General features: G+C 48.4%; 6 protein-coding genes across 6 annotated transcripts; 3 read left to right on the forward strand and 3 right to left on the reverse strand.

The window, feature by feature from the left end:
• Positions 1-1,264: 1,264 nt before the first annotated feature.
• Positions 1,265-2,443, forward strand: K460DRAFT_394090 (uncharacterized protein; the record flags this gene model as incomplete). Its single annotated transcript, XM_040935971.1, has 3 exons — positions 1,265-1,367; positions 1,420-1,577; positions 1,632-2,443. Exons 1-3 carry the CDS (start codon positions 1,270-1,272, stop codon positions 2,438-2,440), a joined length of 1,065 nt encoding a protein of 354 aa, XP_040791769.1. The 5' UTR covers positions 1,265-1,269.
• A 903-nt stretch (positions 2,444-3,346) lies between these two features.
• Positions 3,347-4,508, forward strand: K460DRAFT_354081 (uncharacterized protein; the record flags this gene model as incomplete). The annotated part of the gene is made up of 3 exons (XM_040931762.1): positions 3,347-3,351; positions 3,403-3,518; positions 3,565-4,508. The coding sequence occupies 3 exons, from the start codon at positions 3,347-3,349 to the stop codon at positions 4,506-4,508; spliced, it is 1,065 nt and encodes a 354-aa protein (XP_040791770.1).
• Positions 4,509-5,170: 662 nt separating this feature from the next.
• Positions 5,171-6,472, forward strand: K460DRAFT_278304 (uncharacterized protein; the record flags this gene model as incomplete). Its single annotated transcript, XM_040928241.1, has 3 exons — positions 5,171-5,236; positions 5,401-5,519; positions 5,566-6,472. 3 exons carry the CDS (start codon positions 5,171-5,173, stop codon positions 6,470-6,472), a joined length of 1,092 nt encoding a protein of 363 aa, XP_040791771.1.
• Positions 6,473-7,059: 587 nt separating this feature from the next.
• K460DRAFT_305120 (uncharacterized protein) lies at positions 7,060-9,515 on the reverse strand. The gene is made up of 4 exons (XM_040929998.1): positions 8,937-9,515; positions 8,259-8,887; positions 7,630-8,193; positions 7,060-7,579 (listed from the first exon to the last, which is right to left on the reverse strand). The coding sequence occupies exons 1-4, from the start codon at positions 9,363-9,365 to the stop codon at positions 7,135-7,137; spliced, it is 2,067 nt and encodes a 688-aa protein (XP_040791772.1). The 5' UTR covers positions 9,366-9,515; the 3' UTR covers positions 7,060-7,134.
• Positions 9,516-9,579: 64 nt separating this feature from the next.
• On the reverse strand, positions 9,580-11,588 carry K460DRAFT_428674 (GMC oxidoreductase). Its single transcript, XM_040938297.1, has 3 exons — positions 11,303-11,588; positions 9,979-11,255; positions 9,580-9,919 (listed from the first exon to the last, which is right to left on the reverse strand). Exons 1-3 carry the CDS (start codon positions 11,574-11,576, stop codon positions 9,836-9,838), a joined length of 1,635 nt encoding a protein of 544 aa, XP_040791773.1. The 5' UTR covers positions 11,577-11,588; the 3' UTR covers positions 9,580-9,835.
• A 513-nt stretch (positions 11,589-12,101) lies between these two features.
• On the reverse strand, positions 12,102-12,913 carry K460DRAFT_415619 (uncharacterized protein; the record flags this gene model as incomplete). The annotated part of the gene is made up of 2 exons (XM_040937744.1): positions 12,102-12,512; positions 12,566-12,913. The coding sequence occupies 2 exons, from the start codon at positions 12,911-12,913 to the stop codon at positions 12,102-12,104; spliced, it is 759 nt and encodes a 252-aa protein (XP_040791774.1).
• Positions 12,914-13,050: the final 137 nt, after the last annotated feature.

Consider the following 13,050-nt stretch of genomic DNA (forward strand, 5'->3'; position numbering starts at 1 on the left):
GTTGTTGGAAACATCATACTAAACCTTCGGCAAGCTCAAAATGAACATAGCTGACTTTCTCTTGTTGTAAGACGTTTCGATGCGATCTACAAGTGCTTAACCCCGAATCACCGCCTCAGCGGGTCCTCGTCTACAGCAGATGCAGTGGGTTGCAAGAAGCGCAGGATACTTCCTTATTTTGAACAATCAATAAAATGAGGCTGATTGTCATTTAAGGAGGAAATAACAAGAGGAAATAATAAAGAGAAGGATAGTGCAAATATTGAAGACCATCCTGCAGCATGGTCGACACATCCTCTGACTTCACTGCTTTCGGCTACGCTCTCCAACGGTACTTCGGCGAACCAGTGCATGATGTCCTTAATTATCCAGAAAGTCATAATAGCAGGAGCTACCGGATCAGCTGATATCCCGATCCTCAAAGCCCTCCTTGATGACTTGGAATTTTGGCTCGTTGAGGCTGCCCTCTCAGCAGGAGTCAAGCGCTTCATCCCTTCTGGATCCGGCACAAACAATCTTGACCCCGCGCGCGCGAACTTGTGCCCGTTCATGATTGTAAAGGCGAGATGCCGGAGTACCTCATCGCCAAATCCAACGACAGCAATGGCGCACTAACATGGTCGTCCATTTCTTGCGGCTCCCGGGTCGACTGGGTGTTCTAAACCTGCAAATTCAGGCAAATCCCTGGACTTTGATGTCAAAGGGCGCAAACCTACCATCTACAACGCTAGCTACAAACGCTACACAGTGACCCAGTCTAGGAACACTAAGCTCACTGTTGCTAGGGCACTGCTCAATGCCAGTAGTTCGGCGAACAAGCAACTATCTCTCTCTCTGACTTTACAACTACGTCTTGGGATGTTGTAAAGAGTGTAGCGAGGTAGAGGCGAGAAGCTTGTAATATGATCGAAGGACAGTAAATCGGACATTAGGTCCTATGGGGAAACGTTTACTGCAGGATATTTCAATGTAACGACCCGCAATACTAATTATCTAGTCTTAGGAGGCCTTGACAGCTTTACCATTTTGTTACTACTATTTTGTTATACATAATCGGCTTCGCAGCATTATCAGCAGCTTCTGTACTTGCCTTCTCTCGCATATCATACAGCCTCATTGCACAATACTTCGCCATCCAAGTAGCGCCAAATCGATTCACTGTCTCACTATTTCACTCTGTTTTCCGAAAGAAGTGTCTACTTTTAGCTTTCACTCCTGAGGTTGACCTGTGCGCCGTGCGCACCACTCCCCCCTCTCCAATAGATACATATGTTTCTAGTCTACAACGGCAAGAAGATACTCATCACTTCGCAAATCTACCTCCACCTCAACTTATTATCTACCATCCTGACTATCGAAACCATGCCGTAAGTTCAACACGCAACAGGACTTTGTTTTATCTTGTGCTTACACTCATAGGAACAAGCGGAAGAAGATTGGCTTCAAAGCCAACCCTCATCTAAAGCGACGACGCATAGATATGCAGAATACACCCCTGGATTCTCCTATTCAGCGCATGTCTCTATCAGAAGCTGCTGCGGCAAACAAGAACAATCGATTTCTTTCGCTTCCAGGAGGTAAGATACTAAGTAGTTTACTTGGCCACGAAAACTAGAGCTGAAATCTCGTAGAACTCCTTAATCGAATCTACGACCTTGTCTTAAGTGACTTCCAAGACGTATACGGTGGATACAAACAACGCGACATTTCGCCGTTGGCAGGTGGCCAACATCCTCTGCCAGGCCTGAAATGCAGTCTTGCTCTTATCGCCCCCGAGACACGTCTATCTACCGAGAAGGCCGAATACACCTACATGAAGAAGGACTGGGTGGCTTTGAGTCACGTGAGTCGTCAGATGCGTAGTCAGTTCCGCACACGGCAGAATACAACAGCTCATGTCTACATCTCTGCAGAGTTGCTTGGTGGCTTTTTGCGCAAATTCTTCGGGTCCAACGATGTCGTGCTTCCGCCCGAGCATCCAGCCAAGTTGACGGTCATCTTTGCGGAGAAATCGAAAATTGATGTTCTACCGCTCATGCGGCTACTTCACCGCGCTCCAACTCTGCAGTATGACATCTTGACGCTTGGTGACGCAGGTGCTCACGATCAAGGCCTTTATCAAATGATGTTTGGGGCCCAGGATTCCCTACGCACGCACCTCACAACCACACTATTTGGACAGATCAATCGCGTTTCCTTCTCACCTAAGGGTTTCCTTGAGATTCGCATTAAAAGCGAGTTTGGCAGAGATTGGATGAAAGTTGACCACAATCAACCGTGGACTGGAGACCTCTGGCACAAGACCCATGGCAAAAGCCTAACGAAGGAGGGCATTTGGATCAAGGATCGACAGAACGGGACGCGCAAATGGCTTGAGGATGCAGGTATGGATATTGAATTCATTTCGTACTGGAGCGTGACTGTAAAAGTCCAGGACTAGGAGGCAGCCGTTGATATACCCTAGTCATAAGGGTTGGATTAAGCGAGAGTGAAATTACACAAGATTTGATCATCTTCCTTTCAACTCTTTCTTTACTTAGTCCAATTCAATGAAGGTTGTGCAGCACGAAATATATTTCATCTTTGTGGGCGAATTGCCAGGCCAGTGAGCCTTCTAAATACGATTGCCTACTTTGTTTTCTCCGCTCCCTCTGCACATACTTGGCCTTTCTTAAGCCCCAAGTCCTTTTAGGTACTCTGATTCAATCCAAAGCGTGGACTTGCATGTGCCTGTATAATAGTCAGAGTAACACGTGAACTTTGACCCAATAAATGTGCGCTAGGCTATTTCAGTCATTGTATGTGATCGTTAAATCAGACGCACGTGTCCTAGAACATGCACTGTAATTAAAATTATCTCCACTCTTAAGATAATCCTCTATAGTAGCGACGGTTCGATAAGTACTTGGCTTAGGCGCCTCTACAAAGGGTTATTGTCGTTATACCTCATGTATAATTCGCCGAAAGCTGTATAAGAACTTTCATTTAATTCTTTTGTTACACAGGTTATTAGTGAAGTCACAATGTAGTCGATATTAATGGTAATAGAACAATAGAATCCTTTGTTAGGTCCTGAATTATAGCGTGTCTTTGTTGTGTGCAATACAATGTTTAAAGATACATACAGCGCTTTGTCTTTTCTTGAGTATATGCTTCTAATTGTGTTCTTTGGTAGGACTGATATTACTTGTGCGTGAGACCAAGATATTTGATCTTGAATTCTAATAAGAGAGCCACTTCCAACGTTCCAAAGCTCACGATCACAACAGCATACAGCCCTTGAAGCCAAGCTAAGACGCCCACCCCACACTCTCTTCCTTTACTAAAGAAACATATCAGGTACAGCATGTCGTAAGTATCGTGGCAAGCTCAAATCTCAGGACTGCTACTAACCTTCCACAGCCGCAAGCGTCATCATGATGGCAGTGATCCAAATGTCCGCCGCCCCCTTGCGCCGCAGTCGAGGATATCAAGGTTTAATCTTAATCAGGAAAGATTCCCGTTGAGGTTTCCTGGTGGTACGTGCCTATATTATTTTACCGTAGCCTTGCTAATGCACAACAGAGATTCGAAACAAAATCTACCAAATCTTATTCGATGATTTCATGGAAGATTATCGGCCGTATATAATCATGCGAGAGGGCATTGATCCGGGGTGCACTTCAGGCTCTCCATGTCGACCAATAGTAAATTCAGAGCATCCACTAGTATTAACTGCACCATATGGGGATGGGGTCATTCCATACGACCAGTTCGGATTCTGGATTGACGCAGCCGAGCAGACAATTCTCCACCAACGTTATAGAGACATGAAAAGAGATCTTATTGCAGTGGGGCAGATATCTCAGCAGTTCATGCACGAGTATAGGTCTTTCCAACGCGCTCGTCTTGATCCCTTCGTGCACCTGGATGAGCTGGAGAACTTTATCAACATCTTTTACCCGAGCAAAGACCTCGCCGTTGCGAATAACTACCGAGGCAGGCTAATTACCATCACCCTTCCAAAACATACCACTGACACTTACGACATCCTACCATTGTTGCGATTCTTCGCCCGCGCGCCACACCTACACTGCAACATCTGGGCATTACTGACCGTGTCTCGTCCCGGAATGTGGCACGGTGAAGAAGTTCGTGATGCCTTATTCGGCGCTACAAACTCCTTACGCTCTTACCTTGCTACACCAGCCCCTGAGTCACTAAGTATTGTAAATATCGAATTTCGAACCCATGGTGTGGTCCGGCGCTATCGTGGCAATGCTTTCAACCATCATGATAAATATCACTCGGCAATATTCAAGGTTACATTTGCCCCTACAGACAGGCAGGATTGGATGGATGGCAACTTTATTTACTTTCAAAACAACGCTTCACGCACCGGGACGAGAATGAACAAAGACAGGGCGAGAAGACAGCATATTTTGCAGTTTTTGAAAGATGTTGGGATGGATTTTGATAGCATCAGGGAGAGTTGGGAGATGAGTTTTGGTGTGCTGGGCCAAAGTTGAATAATAGAGCTCGAAATGAAAAGAATCAGGGGTACCTATGCATGGACAAATGGCCCAATGTGCTCTCAGCAAAAATCAAGAAACATTTCTTTTTCTGCGTGGCCTACAAAGGTCTTATTCTAGTAGTTCGTATCATTCATTCGTTGCCCGAAGAAAACTGCATATACGAAAAATGTAACGAGCGCCTGCGCCATACTAGGAAAACGTAATCTAAATAGCGCTGAATTGACTCTTGGACGATTATGACTTCGGTTGCTTGTATAGAGTAATGGTTTTACAATAGCCTTTGGGTTCTTTGAAACAGAGCTAGTTAACTGGTTATAACTAAGTAGCTCATGACCCGTGCGGAGGTAGCGAGTTGACCGCACGTGCACACCAGCCGACCAGAATACAATGTAAGGCCAAGTGCCGAGATGCTCTGCTACTCTGGATATTGCTTAATTTCTCAATTTGCTGCATTACGTTCATTCGCCAGGAAGCTTCTACCATATTGGGTAATCGGCACAAGGCACCCCTGCTCATCAGCTGCACCCCACATTTCCACTTTGGAGACAAGACTACGCTATATTCAGATTTGGATATTAATAGGCATAACTTTGTGCTGAATCCTCTTGCATTCATTTCTCCTGAAGCTTCCCAGCCTTCACTACAGACCCGTCATTATGTTGGGGCTCATTATACCAGCGTTATTTGCAACATCCGCGTATCCACTCGCGCATCATCTTGCTGTCGGAACTACTGATGGACAAGCGCTCTACTCGTTGGAGATGAACGTTGAAGCTAAATCTGTTTACATGATTCAAGCTAGAGATGCAGCTGGAGCTTCGTCGTCGCTGGCTCTTGATGTGCGTATTCTCGATTGCTGATTGCAGCCTATTAACCTTCAGTACAGCGATCTAAAAAGCACTTGTTCAGCAGTCGACCGTCAGATGGGACACTGACTCGGTACTCTATCGCCTCCACCTACGAGCTAGTCAGTGAGGGGACCATGGACATACCTTCATCATGTCAGTTTACATCTGCCCAATACTTCATTATGTAGTCAAAATGTTGACAGCGCAGGCAACACAACCAAATTCACGTCCCTCCATCTCACCTCTTCTACTAAAAACCTTGGGATCTGGGGAACGGCTAGTACCGGGACATGCAGCGTGCTCTTTGGACTCACATCCGACGGTTTTACCACATTGCGGTCTAAGGAGATTGCCGGAGACGTGCACTCACTTGCCTGGAGCTCGGATGGCCGCAATCTGCGTGCTCTAGACTCGCATTCATCAGCGTCTTCCGCGACCTCAATTACCAACTTCCGTATTGCTGACGACCCAAACCTGGAGGATATTGCTGGCACAGACGTTCTCGCAAATGTCACCAAAGCATCGCAGATCGTATCGCATCCCAGCTCAAACATGGTCTACCTTATTACTAAAGATACAAACGAGCTCATTACAATATCGCTACAACAGAACAAGCACATACGCCGCCGTGCAGCCTTGTCACCGTCACGATACAAGCTTCTACCATCTTCGCTCGATGCCACCCAGTTTCACGCTTCGTCTCTTGCTATTACTTCCTCAAAGACGACTCTCTGGACTCTTACCCAATCTCCCAATCAAGCTGTAATCACAGCCTTTAGTCTAAACGCTACCACTGGTGAGGTCGTTGATGTTGCTGCGCGGGCCAGTTGGAAGGGTGCTGGCGAAGGGCAGCTTGCCGCAGCCCCATTTGAACTTGGCAATGTGGTTGCTATCACTAATTCACCGATGGGTTATATAACACTTCTAGGACTGGACACAAGCTCTCCAGCGGTTGGTCTCGAGCTTGATCAAAGTAGTAAGCATGACTTCCTGCAACCCATGGCTGTGGACAATATCAGCGTGGAGGCAGCAGCTGCGAAGATTCAAAGTTATGGCCGGAGAAGTCTTGATGACTTTGTTGGGCTAGGCGAGGGTGTTTGGATCGATTAAAGTCTGACATGTAGACAAATTTACCATATGATCCATGTGATCACCGGCTCTTTCGATGGCAGTGGGTCGCTCGGGTGTGTTTATTGTATCTACAAATTCACCGCTATTCTATTTACGTCAACGATGTGACCGTGCCGCAAAGTCATCCCCGGTGCCTTGAATAACACAAGCAAGGAACTTCCAAGTTGTTGAAGTAAGCGTGTAGCGCATTATGAGACGGACTAAATGAGACTTTGTTTCGCGCCGAGCGCTGAATCTCCTTGGCCTCTTCCTGTGACGGATCCGATGCAGAGTGCTGTGCGTGTCTTCAAGACAATACTATGCCCAGGGAATTAGCGCGCACGCCGAAGGAATGTGCGTTCTGGCACGGTCCTGGGCTTTGAGAGTATAAACTTGTGGTATGGCGGCGCGGATATCAACACACCACCGCGCATGAGCTTGCCCCTTGCCCATCACCTACCTAACAGCGTCTGTAAGGATTATGCACGCAGTACGCATGCCTCGTTATTCGATGGTGACTACCTCCGGGGAATATTGCATGAGCTGATCACGGACGTAAGCGATGCTTAATTCCAAGCCAAAAGTATAGCGCAGAACATGCAAGCTCAGCATCATAATTCAAGATATTTTCTACTTTAGTCATCATCTGTTAAATCACAATATCAATGCTCGCAGAAATTGTACGACTGCTCTTGCCACCTCCCTTCAGCCGTCCTATGAAACGCACCCCGCTCCTGCATCAACTTCGTCCTATGCTCCATTGCCTCCTCGACGCTCATAGGAAGCCCATTTTGTCCCTGCTCGAAATACTCTTTTACCATGTCCATAAGCTCCGCCGGTAACCTACAATTCTCACTAGCCTCAGCTCTGTTAAGCCCGTGCTGCACTAATAGGGCGACTAGCTCGGGTGGGAGTATGGATAGAGCTGCGATTCGGGCTGAGGGGGTGGAACCGAGAAGTGAGTCAGCATACCATGTCATTTGCTGTGGTGGGATATTGGCGGTCGAGATGATCCGCTGGGTTGGATCGACAAGCCAGAGAGCGATGAAGCGGCGGTGGCCAGGCTTGGTGGGGTCGATAAGACGGAAGGGTGAGACGCGATGTTGGCTATTGTTGATGTTAGTGACCGCATCTATGGAACACTAGCCCTTACTTACAAGACGTTGGGGAACGCGAGCAGGCGTCCTTGGCGTGTCTCTACACTACCGTAATTTTGCAGGCATGGTGTGTTGCAGCCAAGCGACGTGCCATAGATCCTTTCCATCCAGTGGTATGCATCTTGCCCAACATTGTATGCCTTATCGTCGTTCATGTACATAGAAGTCTGCATGCGGAAGGAAAGGCTGCTGTTTGTGATATTTTCGCTGTCAAGGTAGTACAGTGCAGTAGCGCAGATGTGTTCATTCATCTGTCCTTCCACGTGCCATCCACCGATCGGGAACTCTGGTTTCTCGGGGGTAAGCTCAATGGATGCCATCTTCACTATGATTTGAAGGCCTGAGTCATAGAAATAGTCGGCGAGACGCTTTCCCTCTTCTGGTGCGTATTCGATATTTTTGAAGGAGGGCTCGGGGATTTTAGGCTTGCGAAAGAGCTCCCACTTGATCCGGCTGAGGTCGGAATATTCAGGACGGTAGCGTAGCTCATGAAGCTTCTCTTCGGTGACTTCTTCGCGTGCGCAGTCCTCGGCAGTGTTTAACCAATTGTCGCCATTTTCGTCACTAAAAAGACATCGGAATTAACAAAAGTGACTCAGACTCAGACTCAAACAGGGTGATAGACTTACTCGGGGTTATCTGGCTTGCCAAACCGAGGCGCAGTGCGCCCGGCGCCGTCTTTCTGATCATAGTCTGTAACTATTGCGAGGCATTGGTCCCACATGGGCAGAGACAATTTGACCAACTTCTCAATCGTGCGATAGATGTCCGGGTACTTGGCGGGATGTAAGTTGTTGATGTAGCTAGTAAATTTCACATTGCCGTCCCTTTGAAAGACGACGTTCGCTGGCAGCCATTGATACGTATCGGACCAGCAATTGGCTGAAACTTGCCCATCGTGGCGTCGCGCATCACCCCCTATCACATCGTCTCCAGGAGCCACATCACCCGTACCCGCCCATTGATCGATGGCATTCCCTACGCCGACACACTCCCGATAAAAGCCAAGACTTCGTCCATAGACTAAAGGATACATAGACGGGTGAACCAGATCCTGAACCATATCGTTCGAGTTGGGATGCCAGTCCGGCGAAGTTTCTTGGTCGGTCTTGAGCTTATCGAAGGCGTTGCGGAGAGCGTCATGCAGCTCTGCAGATACGAGTTTGTCGGACTTGGCCACTGATGCGCACGCATCGAGAGTGGGAACAATGCCAGTCTCTTCAAAGTATTTGGCTTTGCTGCGAAGTTCCTCGACACACTAAGACCTATTAGCAACATCCGAGAAGACTATAGAGAAACAAACATACACAGTCAAACGTGACCTTATTCATGATACCTTCCGGGGGTACGATACCATCATAATCTTCCTCGTCAGGCAGCCATCCGCCGTCGTTGTTGTCCCAATACTGCCTCTTTCCGCTGATCGCCAGGTCCCAAAGCTGTTCGTCAGGAATCGCAAGCGCTTCTTTGCGCCACCTTGCCACAATCTCTTCATTAACCACCTTGCTGTGCCAGTCTTCTTTGTCGGTTAACTTTTCCATGATATCCATCATCGCGAGCTCACGCACAGGGATCACGTCCGACATGGCGCCACGGCCGTATTCGTGGGCGCCTATCGGGTAAAAACCATAGCGTTGCTCGGTAACGTAGCGAACTGGAAGGCCAAGGCCTGGGTAATTGGGCAAGATTGCCTGTGGTATGAGTGGCTTGTTGTGAAACTGTAGGGTGCGTGCCATGTTGTTTTGCAAACGCTTAAGGCTACCCAGCAGCTATATATACCCCATCAGATTGAATTACCGCTTCTCAGCAAGTTGCACACCAATGTATCACTTTAACTATATTGTAGAAGCGCTAGGCCAGGCATCATCGTGTTGCCTAGTTGCGATGATTGTTTGGAGAGATAAAATAGGGGTTGAACGCGTGATCGCGTGATCGCGTGTTCGCCGCCTAGCCCTTGCCGTTTCCCGACAGCCCCGCCGAAACCAGGCAACAAGGCGTCAGCCTACGCGGAGCACTTTAAAGCACGCTTGGGCAACCAGTATGTGAACCATCAACTGTACACACTGCAACAAAGCAAACCAAGTCTGGCCAAGATACGTAGGCTCATGGCCGACAACAGCAAAGCTACCCCCAATTGTGCATCCCTACGCTGCAGTCTCACTCAAGATAATGTCCACGGCTTGCTCGGCCATAGCTGAGGAGCAGGTTAGCAGTGCGATACAGAGGATGATTCGAAGATTGACTTGCCATAAACAGGAACCTGATAGTGTGCTGCTAACGGCTTCGGAATCTTGAAGCACAGTCAGCCTTTCGTCCTCTTCACGCAGGCTAAGGTCATGTAATACTGACCACACTTGCGTCTACGACGCGTAGGTTCGTGATTCCATAGACCTTCAGGGAATTGTCCACTACCTGTCCCATGGCCGCAGTACCACCAGGGTGGAACACTGTAGTCGCACCCATCCTAATCCGTGCATCGATCTCTTCGTCCGAAGCATACGTCCCAAGAATCGGATATCCAGGAGGTGTATGCTCACTTTGAACAAGCTCTTTTCCTTCAGGCGTCTCAAGCATCAGTCGCGAGTGCATTCTGAAGCCCTCACGCATGACGTGTTGGTCCATCTCCGTCGCATAGTAATTTGGGTCGATGATAGGCGCATCGGTGGCGTTGGAGGAAGCCAGTGTGACGGAGCCTCGAGATGTAGGTAGACATCCCATGACGAATGTCGATACAGATGCGCCATCGAGGGGAATCTGCAGGCCCTGTATTTCTGCTCCCAAAGCACCGTAGAGAAGAAGCATTTCCAAGTGCGTACGCGGACCCTTGAGCAACGGATGATCATCGGAGACCAATTCTTCATCATTCTCAATTGCAGCTTTAAGAGGCTCGACAGGGATCGGCGCCCGAACTAGGAAGTCCACTGGTCCCCCCAAGTTGTAATTTGGACCGCCAAATTCGGGTGATCCGAGTGCAAGGCCCTTCTCTGGGTACCTAAGCTTCCAGTAGCGGAAGTGCCCTAGGTGATCATGCAGGTTTTGACCCACAGATGGTAGATCGACAGTGATGGGGATTTTGTATTCGGAAAGGTGCGAAGAGTTACCGATACCGGAAAGCATCAAAACCTGTGGTGTCCGATAGGCGCCGGCTGAGATGATCACTTGCCCTCCTCTCTTCAGTTCAATGATCTCATCGTTAGCGAGCTCAACACCGGTGGCAGTCTTTGTCTCGTCAATGATAACGCGCTGTACCAAACTGTCGGAGTGCACCTGAACGCCTCCCAGAGGATACGTAGACTGCACGACCTGTCGCTTCCCATTTCGCCAGTTCTCGACCAGGTCACTGATACCTTGAGGACGGCCATCATTGAGATCGTGATTATGCTTTAGATCTAGACGTGACCAAAGCTTGAGCACAGTGTCACGCAGCGGGTATTTACGACCGGTCGACCTGACGGATGCAGTATGCACTGGCCCATCGGAGCCATGCTGCACAGGATCAGCTTCAGGATCAAAGTGTTTTTCGCTGCGCTTGAAGTATGGAAGCTGGCCATTGTAGCTCCAGCGTTCATCGCCTACGTCTTGTGCCCATTCATCGTAGTCGAGAGCGTCTCCTCGAATCCAACCGCCTAGCACGGTCAGCTAGTTTCAATGTCACTAGTGCAAGTCCACAAACCGGTGTTAATGACTGAACCGCCACCTAGGGCCTTGATACCGCAATTGTATTTTGGTTTCCCATCCAGATGTTCTTGTGGCGTGGTGAAGTACTTGTAGTCTAGATCTGAGAAGTGAAGTAGGCTAGCTTCCGTAGGGTTCAGTACGTGATCATGATTCTTTGGATCTGGTCCAGCTTCAATGAGAACGATTAACAGCGAAGGTCTTCTTTGGTGTAAGCGCGATGCGACTACGGTGCCTGCTAATCCGCCACCCACGATGATAATGTCTGCCATTGCTGCAACTTGAGTGAGTTGTAAGAGGATCGACGGCTCAAAGGGAGAGAGGTTCGACTTTAAATGAATTTTGACGTGGAGGCACTAATGCTGGGCGATCGGGCGTACATGCGCCACGATACAGTCAGCACTATAGCAGTTACCGGCTTTACTCTAGTGCCTCGACGCTATACAGACTTTGGGTGTTCACCAAGAGCACCACCTTTCTTACTAAGGAAATTCCAGATACGACCATTTTCTATACATTTGGGTGCCACACCAAGTCCAACCCCAGGAGACAGGATCTACGTGACAGCGAACGCTAGCTACTCGTGAAATTGCAATACGATGAATACCTAGAAAAGATTATTAGAGTCGAGAACGAGATCTCATGTTAGTCGTATCTCTTGCATTAGAATCCTGCCTAAAACTAGACTTCCATGTTCCCCTAGGCAAACAGGGTTTCATACCACCTTATTTCCTATACTGCCTTCAATCATCACTTCTCGTGCAGGTTTTGTACGCCAGTCAGTCCATAGTATCTTCTTAAATTTGGCCGTGAGTATCTGAGCGTCCAATTACTGCATGCCGCGTTCCCAGAGTTTCGGTTTGTCTAAGAGAGATCTCATCAGATGGGTCCAAATTTTCCTTGTTTGTCTTGCGCCGGTGCCAAAGACACCACCAAATGATAACTCCAAGCGCTGGTACTCCAAAGCCGATTCCTACTCCGGCTCCGATCCTCATGTTTCGTCTTTTACGAGCGTTGTTCTTATTGGTGTCTGTCCCTGGTGGAGGCGAAAGCGACCCTGAGGTGAGATTGCCAAGCGCCCGTGGAATTATAACGATCTCGGAGGCGCTGCCAGACGTGCAACAGTCCGTTGAATTTCCGCAGCACCATTTTTCGGAAGTGCCTGATTGATCGCAGGGCGTAATTTGGGCAACGTCGTCTGCAGCAAGCTACTTCAACGTTAGTCTTTCTGCGCTGCAGCGCCAGCCCCAAGACTACTTACACCGATATTACAAACATCCAAACACCCACTCCAGTCTTGATTTGTGCAATAAACCCTGTAGTAGTGTGTCCATGGAGGTTTTTTGTCCCCTTCAACACTGCTCCAGCCTCGATTTTGGCACAACCCGTTTGGAAGACATTCATCTGCCGTTGGTCCTAAGATAATGTCTCCACCAGGAGGATTTTCCCACTTCGTATGGCAACATACTGTGTGGAGTGGATTTCTGGGGTCAGGTGAGCATGACTGAGCCCATCGGTCGTCAAGCGCAGTTCCATTGGGGAGGAAGCAGGAGGAAACGGAGACTTCGACGAGCGTAGCAATTAGGAGTATTATGGACAGTGAAGACATCGCTGGAGAATTCGCGGTGTTCAAATCTGATACCTCATCATTGATTAGTTCGAACTGGTTTTATGTCGTCCTCAGCCCCCATCCATTGAACATACTTCACTGTTTAGCCCCCCATCACGATGTCTGGAAATGACACC

The sequence above is a fragment of the Cucurbitaria berberidis genome (assembly GCF_010015615.1).
Source record: "Cucurbitaria berberidis CBS 394.84 unplaced genomic scaffold K460scaffold_2, whole genome shotgun sequence".
Classification (NCBI taxonomy): domain Eukaryota; kingdom Fungi; phylum Ascomycota; class Dothideomycetes; order Pleosporales; family Cucurbitariaceae; genus Cucurbitaria; species Cucurbitaria berberidis.